Raw genomic sequence first — 20,315 nt, forward strand, 5'->3', positions numbered from 1 at the left:
TCACTCCTTCACTGTGAACAGATTCAAAATAATCAATTTCAATTTTGTAAGCATGTTTTAATTTTATCACATCGCCGCTCGTGTTGCATTGAAGTAAAGAAAGCAGAAAGATCATATTCTAGGCCGTTCACCACCCTTTGGCTACAATAGAACAAAGTTGCATCATTTGGCCAATTTAAACACACAAATTCTTCAATCATTTAAACCATGCACATGTAGATAAAAATGTAATTCAAGTAGTGTCAGAACTCCTGAGGAGATTATCCACCAGCTTCAAGCAATATTTGCACATGCGGTGTTTACCACTGTGTTTTCATGTGATATAAAATGTTTGTTGAATACAAGGCCATGCAGAGGTGTGTATGTGTAAATCTTCCTCTGGTCTTCACTGTGTAAATTAGTGCAAACTAAGAGATGTGGTGTTTCCTGGCTACTGTGAAATGAACAGTGTGCTGCGTGAAAGGAGGGGATGTGGGGGTTTGGTTGATCACCACCACTGCAGAAAGAGGTAACAGACTGCTCTCTAGTGTGCATATTCTCATACTGTGGCTGCATCTTACATCCCGTTCACCATGTTCTGCAGACTCCTACGGCAGGGGCAGCATAGATATACCGAATTTGCAAATGCTTTTCTGTGAAAACGATAATTTTGCATCATTCTGTGTTATTTTGAAATAAATTTAAAAAAAAAGAAAGATGTTTACGATTTGTAAGTCAGCAGGAATAAAGTGTTTAAGAAATCACTGACAATCATTACATGCACAGTTTCAAAAAGACTACTTTCTTTACCATGTTCAAGTTCCTAAAAACAAGCCTAAGCATAAATGGTAATTTTGTATTTCTCAAGAATATGCATTTAAGTGACCCCAAAAATGGCCATGTCACAGTGAAGAACGGTTTAGTTTGGTTTAAATTGGTGAAACATGTTATAGGCAATATAAAGCCTGGAGGTAAGATCAGCCTAATGAAGAGTGATGAGAACTGATAGTCCCTCGGGCAATTACATGTCTGAAAGTGGGGAGAAAAGAATTTGGCAGTAATTTAGGATAACCTTGGAAAAAAAAAAATACTACTCATTCTGAAATAGAATATATGTAACAGAAAACCTTTGCAATTGGGAAATATCTTGACATTAGTTGTTGAAATATCACCCAATTTCTTAAATGTTACAAAAATGTTTAACTTAGCAGCCATAATAAACTTGTTTTTCTTTACAATGAAATTAACTGTGCAAAAAGGTTCATGTTAGGGCTCAGGGGGGTTTGGTAGAACATTTTAGCGGCGACACAAAGCCTGACAATACGTTTAGCCTGAAGCAAAGAGGGTTTAATTTCCCCAAGTCAATAAAATGTCTGAATGTTTGACAAAAAAATAATAATTTGGCAGTAATTTAGGATTACTTTCGCTTAAATGTGAAACTGTTTATCATTACATAGAAAATATGTAATGATAAAATTTTCAATTTATACAATAAATTTCCATTTCATAAATATTCTAAATTTGTAAAATAGATTAACAAATGGTAAATCAGTGACACTATTTTGTAAAAGTATTACAGAAATGTAACAAAATTAATTCTAGAGGGACAAAAATATTAGCTAGACACATATGGCAAACTAGATTTTCTGCCTTCTTTGACATTCAAAGTACTAATCTTGAAAAGATGGAATAGCTCAGGTTATCTCAGTGGTTAAGAGCACACACACAACCTTCCCTGCTATTGTTGAAAATTGATTATAATCTAAAACTAACATCAGCAAAGCAAGTTATAGTAATAATTACTATCAAACCAGTTAGTTGAAATTTACTTGTAAAACCTGATGTACAGTGTGCACAATGTTGCATGGTAATGTTTTTAGTAAGTAAAAAAGTTGATTAACTTTGTTGAACACATTTATTGTCGGTATGAGGTACTAAAGAAGCAAAAGCACCTCTCTCTGCAATTTTTTTGCCGTGAGCCATGCTTTTCGAGAACAATAACGGCTCAAAGTCGCCATGTGGGAATTTATGATCCATTTCATATTTATGGTAGCAAAGGTGTTCCACTTTAAGACTCAACATGGCTGTTAATCATATCCTGTCAGATCATGAGAATGCAAATGACTGCTGTAGCAATCATGACGGGGACTGAGATTTATTCCATCCTCACACACTGTCAAGAATTTCAGCCCTGTTTGAGTCCTTTGCAGGTCCTTAAACATGCAACTGCAGGGTAAATTTGAGGCTGAGGCCTCATTTATATAAATATTATTTGATACCCGACATTGAGGGCTGGGACTGGTATGGCTATTGATTTCATTTCACTCTTTTCTTAAACAAGCAAGCAGGGCGAAAGGTGATCGAGAATGGTTTTGAATATTTTAATAGCTTTGAGTCTTTGGGGCCTACATTAAACTACTTTGGAATTCTTTATATCTCTGCTCACCTTTACCTCTCATCTCTTTTCATTCTCTGTGTTTGCAAGGTGGAGCGAATAAGGAGAAAAACATCAATTCATCTAACTGACAACAGATCAAATCTCTGCTTGACCCGAGCTTGAGGTGATGATTCTCAAAAGGGAGATAGGTGCTCTCAGACAGCATCCATTATAAATGTCTTGATTGATGACCCTCAGTAAAAATCAATACAGATGAGTGGTAACCAAAAGGATCACAGTGGCAATAATATGTTCAAGCCCCCTTTATATTTTCACAACTAAATAATTTGTAGTATGGAAACCCTCCAGTACTTTTAGGAATAATAAATGTTTCACATTCCAACTGCATGATACAGGCACTAATGAGGTTGTGGTTTATTTTTTAAAAGTTGTGTTGTTTTGCTTAAAGGTAATATACGAGGGGAGCAGAACATGTCAGAAGTGCAGCTGTTTTAGATGTGCTAAATAATATTCAGCCCACATGCTAGCAAATGCCAAGTCATTGTTTTGTGTGCAAATATTTATGTTTGAAATGACAGACACACTCATGATTCTTCAACAACAGATATTCATTCATGTAAAGTCTGTCAATAACTCCACCTTCAATGTCAATAAAGGTAGAGTTATGTCAAAAAATGAAATGGTAAAACTATGAGTTGGTTGTGTATGCACAAAGAGTAAAGAATTCAATGGATTTCAATTTATTTTTAAAATTACAGTTCACAGCATTAAAATGTGTATTTTTAACACTTCAACAGTTAACAGTCACCCATCGAGTAAATTTAAGACAAAATGGTGACAGAGTAGATATTGCTGTATTTTTTAGCATATTACATTAGCGGTACATAGTTCATCCTTCCTGTTATTTGCTGAAAACCCTGTTCTCTCTTTCTTTCTTGCAGCCTGATTGAACCAGAGACAAGTCTCCTCTCTTTTTAAATAGTTTTCAGCAGATTTTGAGCTTTCCTTAAGTAAATTATTAAGCAGCTCCCTGGTTCTGGAAAACATTTTTGAACAGTCTTCCTGCTGTAACAACTTCCATATTGATGGATGCTGCCATTGCTTTTACTTCGTAGCATTTAAGTTTATTTTATTTAATGATGAAAAAGATTTTTTTTTTTTTTTTTTTTTTGCCTTTCCAATCAGTTAGTCAAGGTGAAAAGCACCCAGTCCCTGTCACTAGGTGATTATCTGGTGTATTACCAGCAAAGAGCTCTTGTGTGTGCACTGTGACGGTATGTGTGAATGGTTAAGCTGCACAATCAAACAAAACCTGCAGACTCAAACTGTATGGAGAGCTGCCAACTGCATTATCTATAAACACGTTAGCCACACAATCAATCAGCAAGCGCAGCAGTTGGAGCTGTCAGACTCTTGTGCCTTGTTGAGAACAGAGCAAACCAGGTTTCAAATTACAAAAACAAAGGCAGAACGTAGAGCACACAAAAGGTGATGCCTTCACTTTTGTGTCAAGAGTGTCAGCACCAAGTCCCTAAACAGCAGCGTCAGTGATAAAATGTCAATCTGCACATCTTCAGGAAACGACTTGCATTTCGACTTACAGCAAGAAAGCCCTTGGAGATGCAAGCAGATCCTTAAAAAATAAATTAACCCGGCTTCCTGTGAGAGGTATTGATCAGGCAACATTCTGCTTTCTCATTGCGACTGGGACCATTGCGGCATAATAAACACTTAACACCCCCTCATAACTGGATGGAGAGCTAAATCATGGGTGGCTGCGTGTACCGCAGTGGGTTGTAAGAAGCTGATGATGACTAACGACTGAGTGGGGGCGGCTTTCCTCAGCTTCTTTTTTAACAGGTGGGGTTTGAGGGATCAATATCTTAATCATTATCAACATTCTCTTTAAAATACAAAATCTCTCTCTCTCTTACCCATTCCCTTTTTTATTTTATTTTTGTCAGATCCTGATTGCTAACAATGTCACATAAACCACTAACACAATCCTGGTATTTATATTACCTACATACAAACTGGGGATTAATTAAAACACGACATACCCAGGGACTTTTGCATTTAGATGCAGAAATGAAGCACAGATGTGAAACACACAGTCAAAAAAGCAAGTTAACAGAAAAAAAAAATGACAATGGTCCAGCAGAGCAGTGTAATTATATTCATTACATAGACTAACTCTCCAGGCAGCCTATAGGTCTTGCTTCCCACTGCTTCATTTACATGCACCACGCAGATCAAATGCTGAATTAATAACAATGACTCAGGAGTCATTCTTCTAACACAAATACAGCACTGTGAGAAAAGAAAGTCGTTGCTGCTAAATGTGAAACTTGATAGGAAATGGGGTTAAGGTTATCTGTTGAATATTTAGACTGACAGACAGTGGCTAAGTTTATTACTATAATTGCTTTTTCCTGTAGAAATTCAAATGCTTTGGCTGGATTAGCCTGCACTGATGAGCTGCCTTGCTTTTAACATTACCATCGGGGTGAGTGGGTGAGATAATACACAGGCCAACAACAGCTGGGTCTGCATCTGGGGCTTCATGTAACCTGTATAAGAGCAGATGTGGGTCAGTGCCTTATATTCCAGTGCATTAGCGTGGCTGAACGACAAAGCTTTATCCCTGGCAGGACACAGGATTTTCCACTCATTTATCATTGTTACTCATACCTTTGGTGAACAAACCAGCAAAGCTGATTGGATATTGAACAAATCCAAGACAATAAATGCTAAACATGTCAACACCTCATACGCATGAACTGATGTGGTTTCTTAATCCATGTTTGTTGCAGACAGCAGAGGTTTTAAAAATTGTTTCTGCTGCAGACACGTGACACACGAGATACTGGTATCAGGAGTACTCTGATACTCTGATAATACTGTAACAAAAAGACTTAACTACATTAATATTTTTAACTGCACTAATGGCTGTGATAATTAAAATATTCTTTAGGCAAGTTTAATACACATGGTTATCTTCCAATAGAAATGTCTTATAGGGAGATTATTTTGGCAGAGCTTGACAGAATGGTTGGGCCAAAATAAATAAATAAATAAATAAATAAAGTGTCTCCAAATAGTATCAATGTCGATTAAATTACATTATGTTGAAAACGTACAGTCAAGCGGAAAAATATAGAAAGCAGCCAAGAAAGTCAGTTTAAACATGGTGTTTTCTTCGTCTGAACTATTTATGTCAGCTGTTCTTAACTAAATATGTCCAGCTTTGCTTGGAGTGTTGCATACTGTCAAAAGACGTGAGAAATTGCAAAATGTTTATGAACTTGCATGGTAAGCAAGTTTATGTCAACAAAAATATCTTCCAACACATAAATTATTAACGGAAGTTAGCTCAAAAGGTCAAACTCATGTATGAACAGAAGCATTTCTATTTCTCCTCCTGAAACTCTTGAATGAACTTTGCCTTTCGACCAAATGTGATTATCATTGAACTTCATGCCCTTTCTTCTACCACACTGTCACGTTCCACTCAACTTCCCATGAGTATAGTTGAATACAGCTCTCTGTATACATCCAGTCTCCTTAGCAATGACCTTTAAAATTTACAGAAATAAAGACTAATCAAATAGGGTGTTTATGAACCTGTATATGAGTTTCATATTTTGAATTACTGAAATAAATTCTCTCTACTGATGGGCTGTCTCTATTGGACAAGAAACAGGATACACCCTGGATAGATCACCAGTCTATTGCAGGACACAAAACATCGTACACACACTCATTCCTAAGTGTCTAATTTAGAGTGACCAATTAACTGAACTAATGAACTGTTTGATGATATTGTTATTTATTGGGAGGCACCTCTAGTTTTATCTACAGCTGCTTCATCTAAAAGACAAAGCCTTTGAAACAACATAGTGCAACAGTACATTTTAATAGCATTACACAAGATCCTCAGTGTTAGGGGTTCCAACAAGATGTGATCTTTAAGGAGCCAGAAGATAAAACTGTCTTGGCACCTAAGGTGAAATGTGTCTCAATTTTAATAACTTGCTAATAAGATAAAGGGATCATAATAAAATTTCTAACTGTTATTAAAAAAGCAAAGTCTTACCCACAGCTAAACAGTAATCAAAAAATGCTTCTAAAATTGATATTTCAAATTAAACTAACTTTAGATTTCTAAAGCTAGACAATAGCATCTCAATGTTCACAGAGCAAAATCGATTAGAATATTGCTTATGCAGCCAAACTAAATGTAATTTAAGGCTTTATGTGGTATTCTAGAGCTCTAAAGACTAGAAAATCAGACTTATTCTGGTTCCTAACAACCTGGGTGATTTTAACATCTAAAGTCTGTGGTTTAGCTATTTCAAGAAAATCTCAAATGTCAACTTCATCATGTGAGCACTTGCCAGGCAACATAGTGCGGAGGCACATATATTCTGTTTAGGAAAGTGTGACTTTGTAAGGTATGCCTGATATTTCCCTTTGCTTTTTGGTAACTTCTTGGAATATTTAAGTCCAATTCTTTTTTGAATGCCTATTTTATTTGCTTTTGTCCAAGAGTACTGAGTGTAATATTTTTGTAAATGCAACCAATCTGTCACTGGTAAGCTTAGAAAGAGGCTATCAAACATATAAAGTCACGAATAACCATTTTTGCTTTCACTGATGGCCTTTAAACAAAGGATCCTTTTCCCTTCTCAAATGTCTGTCAATCTACAAAATATCAAAGTTATGCACTAAAATAGATGAATAATTCATATTCAGATCATCCAGAGTAAACTTCAGATAAGAATTCAAAGGTTGTTGCAACCAAAAGAGCTTGATTTGGAATTCAAAGTTAACACAGGTTAAGGGTAGTAAAAATAGGCAACATTTATCATTTCCCGTTTATCTGATTTGTGTCAGAATGAATATAAGCTATTCCAGCAGCTCTCCTTGCTTCCTCTTTCTTCCCTATCTTTGAGGCCAGATTGGCATCTCTCCAGTAGCCTATGAGATTGGCTGCATAAATGGAATTGCCCCATTCGCCAAGTGTCAGCTGATGAAAAAAAGGGGGGAGGACTGTGCACACTGTTTACAAAATCGCCGGGTTGAAATGCACCCACGGTGCAACAGGTACTTAAGATGCAATTCCAGAAAGCATTGTTACTGGGACAGCCTAGGCACAGGAGCTAATCCAGCCCAGAGGCTTTGCCAAAAACACAAGAGATAGACTTACCTGTAATAATCCAGGCAGAGCAGAGGGCCAAAACATCCAACAAGAATGCCAAAGAGAAAGAGAGAAAAAAGAAAAAAAGACAGCTTGTTAATCCAAACCCTCCATGTCAAATTTTAAAAACACTACTGGTCTGTTAACATATCCTTAGGTTGACAACGTAAATAAAACATTCATTTTGTTAACAATAACAGTCATAAATGGGCAATACATGGAGCAAAATGTAGCAGTGAGATTAGAGAAACTACAAAAGAGCGTTTGCACTATGCACACAAGAAAGGCATGAGAGCTACAATTATACTGACTATGTCATAATTGTGGCAGCTATTGTATTCAGTTGCAAAAAAATAAAAGACCAGAATGACACTTTATGGAGAAACTGAGCTAACAAACAGCTATTTGTCAGTGGTTAAAAAAAGGCATCCAATTCTGCCACACTAGCAGTAAAAAGAAATCTATCCAAGTTTATAACGCTCCCATGATTCTGTGCAGTCTAACAGCATTGAACAAATAGAAATAAAAGCTTGATCATTTATCACTGTCGCAGGAAACTAGTTAGCACTGGAAACTGAAACAGGACAGAGGCTAGACTGCTTTGTTGAAGCTTCTTTTACTGCTCTCCGTATACAGAAACCCATCTGTGATATTTAGGTGGCCTATTTGAACAGAGTGAATGGTGTAAAATAATTAAAATATGTTCATTTTGAATCAGCTGCGGTCCACCTTAAGATACAGTTCCTTAAATGCCAACAAATAAGATTACAACTTAATTTGACTCAGCGCCCTTAACTTGTATAATACCAATTCACAATGTTACAATGAAAGCACTTCACTTTATACCAAATATAATAAACACTCCAGTTTGCTCCATATTCAATTTGAATCAATCAAGTTTATATCAGAACAATCTAGTCATGTCGTCAGATTCAGATACATTCACATACAATCCATTCAAAGATAAATTATATAATTCAGCACAGCCAGACGCAGTTGGTCATTTAACATCAACTGACAAAAAGTTATCTGAGAAAAAGTTATCTGTTTAGACAAACACATGAATTCTACATTTCCAATAAAGTGAGCGTTTTTAGCTGAGTTGACAACCACATGAGCTTTTATTTTTTAAATTAAATGTGCATTTGTGGTTGATATAAATCATAATAACTAAGCCATCCCAAGTAGTAGGAAACCTTTTTAGCTGCTTAGTCCTGTGGGCTTTTGTCTCAGTATAACTTTTATTTACTTGGGGAAGGCCACAAATGCATCAGTTCTACACATACAAAGAAAACCCTTCATTGTTATAAAATATAATAAAAGTCATGCTTGAGCCCATTTACCCAGTGTGTTATTAGCTTAATAATTCCTGTGAATGGGTTGTTCAAGAAAAACACATTTTGTCAAAGAAACAGTTCAACTGATTGTTAGTTCCTGTAAAACAGTGCTTCTCAATTCCAGTCCTCAGGCCCCCCTGCTCTGCATGTTTTAGATGTACCTCTATTCCAGAGCAGCTGATTCAAATGATTGCATGACCATCAAGTCCTGCAGGAGCCTGTTAATCACCCACATATTCAATCCAAGTGTGTGGCAGAAGGGAAACACTTAAAACATGCAGGGCAGGGGGGGACGTGAGGACCGGAACTGAGAAACACTGCTGTAAAACAACTGTGATAACTGGAAGAAAAACACAAAATACCAAAACAGTATTAAAGGCATATAATTTGGCTGTGTTGGGTTGATGCAAAGGGGAACCAAGAATTTAATTCTTCTAAGGCCCCAATGCAATATTCAGATGGCTCTGACATACTATTTAAACAAGTTTGCAAAACTTGGTAATGTGAAGACAATGTGTCAGACATTCTCACAGATCAGACCAGAAAAAGACACATTTGGTGTGATCTAATTAATTTTTTCACATGAAATTTTGAATAAAATTTGTATGAACATAAATCTGTATGTTCACATATAGATTGGCCCAAGACAGGTGATTATAATGAATTTTGGGGAGTTTAGCAATCTCAAACAGACGCTGCTAATTACAGCATGCATATGAAGCATCGATCCTGTATAGACAAACCAGTAAAAATCAGATATCGAAGGAGTTTAATGAGAAATAAAAAAAAAAAACGTTTTTCACACATTATTGTACTGTCAAAACAAAGCTGGCATTTGCTTTTTTGCATAATAGATATTGTCACTTATGTATTCTGTTTGACATTTGTGTGAAAGATTGACACAATTAGTATGCAGAGGCATAATGAACACAACACCTTCATAATCTTGCAAAAAGCAACACATTGTTAAAGTTCAGATTTAAGCTGTCATCACAACTATTTCACCTAGGACAATTTAATCGCTAAGAGGAAATAGAAACCAAATTGTCCATATAAAATAATGTACACGTGTGGAGGTTTCTGAAATATACTGGAATTAAGTCAAAAATATGTAAAAATGTCATCAGAATACAAACATATTTTTAGTAAAAAGCGCTGATTTTTATGTGTAAAAAACGCTGCAGCTTCTGCTGTGTAAGTCCATTGCCAGGATATTCATATAGTGAGTCTGGAAACAGCTTTTAGATGACTGCTAATGAGATATTTCAGGAGTCTGTCCATAATGCCAGTCATCTGTGAATGTGTAAACTGGAACATCATGTCTGTTTGCCATGAGGGGAAGAAAAACAGTTTCAGAAAACAAATAGGGCAATCTATTTTACAATTTTTTTTTTAATTATACATTTTATGAGTTCAGTACTATTATGTGCCGTTTTCAAACGTAATCTTTTTTCCCTTTTTTTCTATTCAAGAACTGTGTGAATTTTTGTTCTATTCAGTGCTTTTAAGCAATGGCCAAAGGGCATGGGGGGTTTTATTGTCAGAGACAAATGACCATCAAATTCAGCATGTCAAAACTTGGACGATCCTTGAAAATGGGATATTTGTGAAAATTATCATTTCCAAAATCGAGCTTATCAGTATATAAAAACTCACGCAACAAACAAACAGACAAAGGAACAAGCATGAGAAGGTAACCTCTACCAATCTGGCTTCTAAGTTAATACAAAGAGATTCAAAAATGAACCCTCAACAGCTTCTCCTGTGTCTCCAGAAATTGACCAGAAAATCGGTCAAATTTAAAACAAGAACTGGCCTCAATTTGACAGCTTTTCTTGGAAGATGAAAAGTATTTTGACAAAATGATAAGACAGAATTTCTGTTATGACAGTACTGCTCATGCCAAGTGGCAAAGTTACGAACTTTGAGAAGTAAATGAAAGATTAAATAAATAATGTAGAATAATCAGAGAACAGGCTGCATCTTACACAGCAGCAACTGAGAAAAATATGACAATCAATAATCTAGTTTCTTAAACTTAATACTCTGCTTCAACTTGCAACTCCCTGTGGCAATAACATGCCACATATTTATTAATGTAATCATGTTAACTTGTAAGGATTGGATCTTCAAGAATGTCAGACAGCAGGAAATGCAGCTGGCATAAGCGACAGAAATTAGCTTGTTGCTAACGAATTTAAAATGAAGGAAGTGTCAAGTGGCTGGGATGAGTGGTATCCATGTGAGCAATGAATAAAGATAGGAACATTTTCACAGATCAGACCAGAGACGACCACATCAAGTGTGATCTAAGACATTTCTTGGCATGACATTTTGATTAGAAAACATTATTTGTGTGAGTTTGTAGATTATTACAGGATTTTTACACCAGGAGTGAGTAAAATATCTAGGTGTTCATTTACTAAGCAAAAGTTTACTCAGATCGGCAGATGAACTGTGGGAGTGCAGGGAACAAAAAGTATGCACATGCTGAAACTAAAGTAGCCGGTACAGTAAAAAAAATAAAAAAAATAATTATAAATACAATTCAGTGTGAAAGTGTAAGAATCTGGTGACATTTGAAGGAAAGACAAAATAAAGCATATTCAGAAATAGCATGAAAATCTGATGGTAGGGTTCCCATTAAGCTGCTGCTATGCAGGGCATTATATGTTACAGATGGCATTTATACACATGGATATAATAAACCGACATACAGTGCAATAATGTCAAAGAAACTTTGCATCGATGCAATAGTAATGACCGGCCTTTACAAAATTAAACAGGCAAATGCATTTAAAGGCAAAACAAACATTCTATTCATGTGGTATAACTAGGACATCGGGGTTCTTCGAATACTTTCAGCGTTTGCTTCATATTATTTTTATTATGTAAGAATTTGTGCTAGATAAGAAAGGCAGAGTAACGCTGTCTCTCTACAGATCTGCCTCATTCTCACACTATAAAACCATGAAATATCAACTTCGGAAACATTATTTCAATCAGTCTCATCATCAAAATGGTTGCTCCAAGCCCCTGCTGCAGGGCTTAACGACAGGGTATTGAGAATGAAAAGGCACATTAAAATGGGTTGAAGCATGCAATCCCCCAAAAACGGCTTTTGCTGCACTCTGCATGCATCAAGGACGTGCAACAGTAAGGTCGGGATCATACACCGCCAGAATACTGAATAAGAGAAGCTCATGTGATAGTTTTCCTAATTTTTTGACTGAAAAGTGTAACAAAGCATTGGATGTGATTATTTTTATTGTTGTTACCATTATTATTTCAAGATAACAACTGTCAGGAATGAACAATCTGCAAACCAAACAAATCCAAATAGGACAGACTGACATAGGGACACCTGCAGTATGCTGCAGGATATAAAAAAATAGGTTGGGATTTGTTCTGCAGAGAAAAATAAGTTCCTCTGCTCTGCCTTTATTTAGTGAGGGCTGCACGGACTGAGATCCTGGAAGCATCTTTAAGCTGTTGCTGTGCAACCACAAAGTCAGCTGCAGTCCAGTTAATGTTCATCTAACTGTAGCCATAAAAAAGGGGAAAAGATAAATGCCTTTTTTTTTCACTGTTCACTGTTTTTTCACCCTCTACATTAGTCACCGTGGTGCAGAAGAGAAAAACAGATGTTCTCTGTCGTCATTCCTTTTACTGTCGGGTTTTTTTGGCTTGTTTTTTTAATCCTTTTTTATTTTATTTTAGGTGCTAGTCGTGTGAAAACACACGGAGATGTAAAGTGTTTGTGATGATTAAATGTGTGGAGCACAAGTGCTAGTTTACCTTGCAAGTTGTGTGATTACTTAACTGCAGGAACCATAACATTAAAATTTAAGCAATTCCAGTCTGACATTTATATAACATATTCGTGCATACTTTGAATCCTGAATACAAAACTCATAACAATGAATTTGTCTAAATTATGAATTTGACTACATACAACCTAAGGCCAAGCTGCATTTCAGCATGACCCTTCAGAGCGAGTCAAAAGAGAGCAGAGAACAAACTACACTTTTTTTTTTTTTGCAATTTCACATGCATGCGGGCTTCAGGCAAGTGTTAAGTTGTCCTTCACTGTAAGCATTTGGGACTGGAGAGTGGGAGTTGTTGTCTTAAAGCTGGCACTAATGAAACCCATGGGCTTGTGATGACAATAGAACGATGTGTGCGGAAGAACTTAGTCGAGTCTGTGCTCTGCGTTTGGCATTGCTTGTATGAACATATGTGATGATGAATTTGGAGATAGGAAAGAATAAATAAATAATATTAATCTAAGGGTTAAAATGTATTATATTAAAAATATACATCAGTTTATGTGTGGTCTACTCTAACCTTTAAACATTTTGTCTTAACGGTCTGAATTTACCATAAAATTTTGAATATCATTAGCTATTTTTTAGAGTTTATTAAATCTATGTTCTTCAATGCCTGTGACATCATCTAAAAGTTTTGTCATTAGACATGGACTACTTTGCAAATCTCACAATTTCAGAGTACAAATACCATGGTTTTAAAATATCATAGGGTTTCCACACAAAAAAAAATAAAAAATCTAAAATGTATAAAATGATGAGATTGATTTTATTTCTCACAGGAAAAGAAAATACAGTTTCTGCTGGTAAAAAAAAAAAAAAAAAAAAAAAAACATTGTTCCAACCAAGATTCTTCAGTCCAACAAGTGGCGTTGGGTGATATATTTGAGTAGAAAACGTTTGGGCTATTTTTTGGGTGAAACAATGTACGTAAACATGCACAAACTGATTTGTCACTCTTCTGCAACATTTGAATGCATCCCCACTGCAACACATCTGAATCAAATAACTGATTAGTTCAGGCCTTTAAAACATTGCTGGCATGTCAAGGAGGTAATTCAATGTTTTGATCCAGGGGTGTTGGAGCAGAGATGTGTCCTAACGTTGCAGGAAAGTGACACTCAAGGATTAAAGTTGCAGACCCCTGGTGTACCGTACATACTGAACATGCATATTTCATGTTTCTAAAGCTGATGGTATAAAGCTTTGCAAGCTTTATACTTTTTCCTTTGTATATTTTATACTTAATGAAGGATGAGTAAGAAATACCTCCTTTGTTCTTACAAGGACATCACATCATCTCAAGCTTAACTGCAAGATTTACATGTGACAGAGAGAACAACCAAGACTGAAAGAGGGTTAAAGGTTTGGAGCACAGAAAGTTGACAATGCCAAAACCAAATCCAACCAGATGGTCCCCAGAACAAGCGTTGCCTAGAGCAATATACCCACCCCCTCAACCCATTTTATTGTACATTGTAGCTTTATGAACTGCAAACATTCCTTCCTTAATCTGCAAATTATTACAGATGAATCTGAAAACATCTGTGTTTTCCACAGCTGTGTTTTGCTATTTATGTCCTTACATTGCAAATATGCAATAAAAACAATTCTGTTTAAATGAAGACATATACCATGTTCCAAATTATTATGGAAATTGGATTTAAGTGTCATAAACATTACATTTTACATTACATTAAATTTTTTTATAGATGGTATTGTGTGTCAGAACTCTTTGAATCACTATAATTAGTTTCAGAGAGCTGGTTGATTAGTTTGTCTGGTGAGCTCAATTAAAGGAAAACAACTTAAAAAGGATGTTCCACATTATTAAGAAGGCCACAAATTTCAAGCAATATGGGAAAGAGAAAGAATCTCCCTGCTGACGAAAATCATCAGATAGTATAGTGCCGTATGACAAGGTATGAAAACATTAGTATATTTAACGAATACTGTGAAGAGATTTGTGGCTGATTCAGAATAAAGATGGGTTTCCACAGATAAAGGCATAATGAGGAACGTTTCTGTTAGACAAATTCATCGGATTAAGAAAGCAGCTGATAAAATGCCCTTAGAAAGCAGCAAACAGTTATTTGAAGCTGCTGGTGCCTCTGGAACCTCAAGGTGGAGGATCCTCCAGAGGCTTGCGGTGCATAAACCTACCATTCGGCCACCCTAATCAGAGCTCACAAGCAGAAATGGTCGCAGTGGGCCCAGCCATACATGAAGATTAATTTTCAAACAGACTTGTTCACTGATGACTGCTGTGCAAACCTGAATGGCCGCTTGTAGTTCTTTATAATCCATAAAATGTTTAGAAAATCTGCTGTGCATAATATGGAACAATGCAATTTGAGCTTTTTACTTTTGAAAAAAAAAAAAAGAAGACTGTTTTCATGGGGAGCTTTGTTCAGTAAAATTTGATTTATACTGTAATAGATCATGACTTGAAAATTATGCTGAACATCATTTGCATTGACCATTTAAGAAAATCTGAGAAAATATCACTTGCATAATAATTTGGAACACGGTGTAGCTGTTTCAGATTTATAAAGCCATAAATAAATTCTTTTAGTACTTAAAAAGAAATCCTGTTACTTTTATTGTATGTGCTACTTGTGCATATATTTATCATTTAAAGGTGAATGTGGTGAGAATGGGAAAGGCATATCTAACGATCCTGAACAAATTGTTTTTATTTCCTCGAATGAAGCAAAGCACAAAGTAATCAGTGAGCAACCTTTTTTGCCCCACTATCAAAAGCCCACACACTAACACATCCCACACTCGCAGATATACTGAGAGCATAATCTGGGCCTGTTACTGGCCACAGTGTGGCAGACTCATCAATCAATCATTAATTAATGGTAGAGCCATCTCCCTGAAACAAGCAGCCCTGCAGTCACACATACATACAGATACAGAATCTTGTCGTCACAGACACACAATGCAGAGCAAAACCCTGAAAGCCATTTCATTAAACTGAGCCATGATTCAATAGCTGTAATCATTTACTAAATGGTTACTGAAAAAATGATACGCAATGACAAAAATCCTATAATTCTGCTCTACAGCAGCACTAAAAAGACCAATGAGTGCAGAAATCACACAAACAAAATCATTCGGCACTAGTAAAAACAAAACAAAAAAAAAACAGCTTAGTGCATGTCTGCCTTTTGGGAACATTTTAAAACATGTGAGTCATTTTATCCATTAAACAAGGAAACAAACAAATGTCCATGTGACAAATGGTCTTTATGGAGAGACCTGGCATGCACATTTTAGTCTATAACAGCTATAAGGGTCTCAGAGGGCGGGTGGTAAGAAGGGATATGCTCTCCAGTCATTGTTGTTTGAGAGGCCACTGAGCCTCTTGATCCCTGGGTAATCTCCAGCTATCCGCCTGAGTTATCACCTCTTCTGATTTAGGTCACCCTGGCTGCTTTCGGTTTTTAGGTTGTTCACCATCCCCCACACAGACCAGGCTCGCAAAATCCTATGCAACGGGCCAAGACCAGAAACAGATGGAGTTGCGGATATCAACCACTTTAAACTGATTCTACAGTCAGAAGGAAAAAAAAGGAAGTTGAGGACACAGACACGCAAATCCTGGTGTTACAGGATCACAGTTTCCTTCAGTTTGGAAAGTTTTTTTAACAGTTCTGGTTGCATATGACTTGGAGACAATTAAATATCCACCCTAATAATGTCATTTAACCATGGAAAATTAGCGTAGTTCTGAGTGCAAAAGATTCTCCAACCCAGCATTAGCCAGGTGTACCTAACAAAATGACCAATGAATGTAAATTAATTCTGTTCAGATTTGAGCAACTGTTGCCTTTGCTCTTTGCCCCCTTCTATAAAAAACTAAAAAACTACAGAAAAAGTAAAACATGGCTCTCTTGTCTCATATCACCTTATAGCCTACACTTCTAGCTTGTGTGACTAACAGCTTGCTCCATGGCCCTAGAGGAAGACTAATATCCTGTCCTCTTTCACAGTAATGAAAAATATACACCGGGTATGAAATAAATGTGGATAAAGGACAGGCGGCACATAGGCCTGACCAGGGTGTAGCATGAGATAATATTTAACACTCTGTTTAGAGCAGCACTGATACTGCTAAAATTTGAAGCAATGTTTTTTTTATTTTAATGTGACAAAGTAGAACAATATGAAACACTAACCTAATAAAAATGGTTATCTTAACTACTGAAACCCAACAAATTTGTTACAAGACACTTCCACAACCAAATTTGATGAGGCAACTACAAGTACTTTACTGTTTGGTTCATGACATCGAGAAATGGCTTGATACATAAAAATCTACCAAGTTACCAAAATGCAATGATTCATTTAACCAGAATTAAAATGAAAGAATTGTTCATGAGTTCAAGAGAGGAGTTCATATCTTTTTTTTTTTCTTTTTCATAAAGCAGCCTACACATTTTGTGCATATTTTACTCAAAACTGAAGAACAAAACCAGCAACAGTTTGGAGCATTGAGAGTAAACGCCGCCATTCATACAAATGGAAACTGCAGACCCTTTGGGTGTACAACATTCTCTCGCTCTGGGCTTCATTCCTGAACCTCTCATCCTTTTGACACAGAAAACAGTGTGTTTACTGTTATATTCCATTATATAATACATCACTTGTCATGATTTAGTCAGCATACCAGCCTCACTGCTACATGGAGCCACTGTTTGAGGAAAATATCAGTCAAAGTCTAAAAGATGGTGTCCAAACTACAGTTTGCACATCTGTCGAGTTCACAACATTGCAAGTAGAGATTAGTGTCCTAAATTGCTATGGGAAGATTTATTTATGCATTTAAGGGGAAACCACCCATACTTATGTATATTTATGTGAATTTCTGCCAGGGCAGAAAAGCAAAAAAAGGATATTATATATTGCATAATACATCCTGCCTTCCACTTAGGAGTGCCAGGCTTTTTTTTTTTCTTCTTTTACAAATGATTTCTGTATTCAGCAAAAACAGTGGAACACCACTGTGTAAAACCCTACAGTTAATAATAAATTATATGACTGAAGAGCAATCAGACAAATTCTGCCTCACTTTCAGAGGTTAGTAAAGATAACTCATATCCAGCTACTTGTAAAATTATCAATACGCTTTGATATTTCCTTACACTTTGTGACATTTCAACCAAAAACTTCAATCTGGCCAATATATTTTACTTTACTAATAAAAGCAGACCACTATTATGGTGTCTTACACAAAAAGGAGCCATGCCTGGTGTGCAAGCTAGGTCTGAACTTTTGCCAAAATGTCCTCCATCAACTTCTTACTTGTGCAACAATAACTTGGTCTCACCTTTGATATATATTTTTTATATTACTATTCTTATTTGCTTAGTGAATTATGTCCTGAGACCAAACATATACTGGGCACAAAAGACTGCCAAGATATTATTTACATCATAAAACTGTAACATATTAGGAACAGCAATACTGCCTATCATGAAAAGCTAATAAAAGAGAACTCCCTTCAAAGGATTTTGTCCTGACTATTTCATTGCATACATATGTAAATTTGTGAAAGGAAGAAGATCATGAAACTCCTACAAAGGTCAAGCAGGTCAAACAATTACTGGCATGACTTGCACTGTTTAAAGTGCAAATGACCAAACAAAAAGGATGATTAAGTGAGGAAAGCTTTGCTGTGAAACTCAAAGGAATTAGCTGCCAAAGAAAATGAGCTGACGCCATGTCATCAGCACACATGAAATATGCAAATGGACGTTCATTATGGTTCAACAGCGGAGAAGCTGACTAGCAATTCACACTATGTGAACAGCTATCAAACTATTGTGGACATCATTTATTGAAAAGTTTAGAGTTCCTGACTGTCCCACAGACACAATGGCTTCTAAAAACCTACTGATAAAAGACAAAAGGACCAAGCTTTGAAACAAATCATTCCCAGTCACTTATTCTGATATATAACCACCAGTGTAACTCTTACACCATTAGCAATGTGGTTAAATGTTTTGAACTTGAAAAAATTAAGCAACACCATCTTAGCTGAAATAGGACCGGGTATATGAATAGGATTTTTCTGCACCTCTAAAAACAAAAAGCACAAAGGTAACTTTGGAAATGTATGTTCCCATATAAAATGTAAATAGGCAATTTTAGTAATACAAGAACCAAACTACAGCAATAAGACAAATCATTGGATGTAAAAGACCTTATGGCATATTGTTAATATTAACTTACAGTGAACTTGGAAATAGTTTACTGTATATGTCCATGTTAGAAAAAGTACAATCCACCTTTCTTTCTATGTCATGGGAAATTACAAAAAGCAAAAGGTTCTATTAGCATATGTACTTACATAAACAGATTAAAATGGAGCAATTGAATGGGATCAAATGAATGAATAAATATTAATGGACTCGTAAAAAATGGTCCATCATGGCAAATACAGAAGCAAATGAAAAAGCAAATAAAAACATGGGGCCAGACAAAGTGCTTTAATAATGAAAATAAAAAGTGACATTAACAAATGATAATTGTTATCTAAACATCCGTTGAGGTTCTCTGTAGAGGAAAAAAAGGATTCTGAGACAGATGGAAACCCATCTGAGCAAAGCCACAAATGAAAACAGCCATCAATCAAAGCATGTGTTTTTTATGTAGATGAGCTGTAATGTTGGTGTTGGCGTCCCTTTGCATGCATCACTGGGAAAACAATCTCAAAGTAAGAAAGTATAGGATCTATCAAAAGGCAGGTTTTGAGGTAAAGCTACAGTCAGAGTATAGATGGTGTTGTCTGCAAATTCCAAAACAATTTCCACATTCACTTCTGCTTTTACATGTAGTCAAGAAATCTTCAATGTTTGCAATATTTAACCATCTAATATGTCAGCATCCAGGGGGACTGCCAGATTAGCTCTTGTGTTTCACTTCTTTCAGTGATTGAGGTACAGCAGAGCCTTTTCAGGAAGTAATTAAAGACTTAATAAATACATAAAGCTGAAGAAAACATGGTCAGAATAAATCTTGCAGATTTGCACTAATCCAGTCAAACAGAGAGCAGTCATGACATATGTCTGTGTGCGTGTGTGTGTGCGTGCGGGCAGGCGTGTATGGGTGTGTGTGTCCATAAAATTGCTCATGAGTAGGGAACAGAAAAGAAGAAAACATAAATGTAGATGGGAAGGTGTGGAGGAAACAGAGAGAGTGGATAAAAAAAGAGATAGCATCCTCTACAGCTTTGAGATATTTGCAAAGTCACATTCAGTTAAAGCCGTAATCTATCAAATATCTGAAGCAATAAGCTATGGACCCCTTCATAAGAGATGTAATCGTTTTGCAAACATATTGTGTCTTGGGTTTAGTAGAGGAGCAAATGTTCCTCTACTAAATATACACACTGGGATTGTTGGTTATAAAACAAATATTTCAGCAATTGAGTAATCTATTGATTACTCTCACAATTAATTGAATAATCAAATAAAAAATAGATAAAATAAAATATTGGTAAATGCTGCCATAACAGCAAGATTAATATTAGATACTATCATCAGCCCCAAATTTCATTATTA

General features: G+C 36.0%; 1 protein-coding gene across 5 annotated transcripts in view; it reads right to left on the bottom strand.

Moving 5' to 3' along the window:
* The window catches only part of ctnna2 (catenin (cadherin-associated protein), alpha 2), a 298,746-nt gene that overhangs the window by 139,801 nt on the left and 138,630 nt on the right, over window positions 1-20,315 (bottom strand). The window contains exon 8 of one of the 5 annotated variants that reach the window (XM_044113701.1): window positions 55-4,947. The exons of 3 other annotated variants lie outside the window; for them this stretch is intronic. In XM_044113701.1, coding sequence (XP_043969636.1) covers window positions 4,939-4,947 — 9 coding nt within the window. In that variant the 3' untranslated portion in view covers window positions 55-4,938. Of the gene's footprint in view, window positions 1-54; window positions 7,587-20,315 lie in introns of those variants that run through there. One more of the 5 variants, XM_044113699.1, reaches the window with a different exon arrangement.

The sequence above is a fragment of the Gambusia affinis genome, linkage group LG04, assembly GCF_019740435.1.
Source record: "Gambusia affinis linkage group LG04, SWU_Gaff_1.0, whole genome shotgun sequence".
Lineage (NCBI taxonomy): Eukaryota > Metazoa > Chordata > Actinopteri > Cyprinodontiformes > Poeciliidae > Gambusia > Gambusia affinis.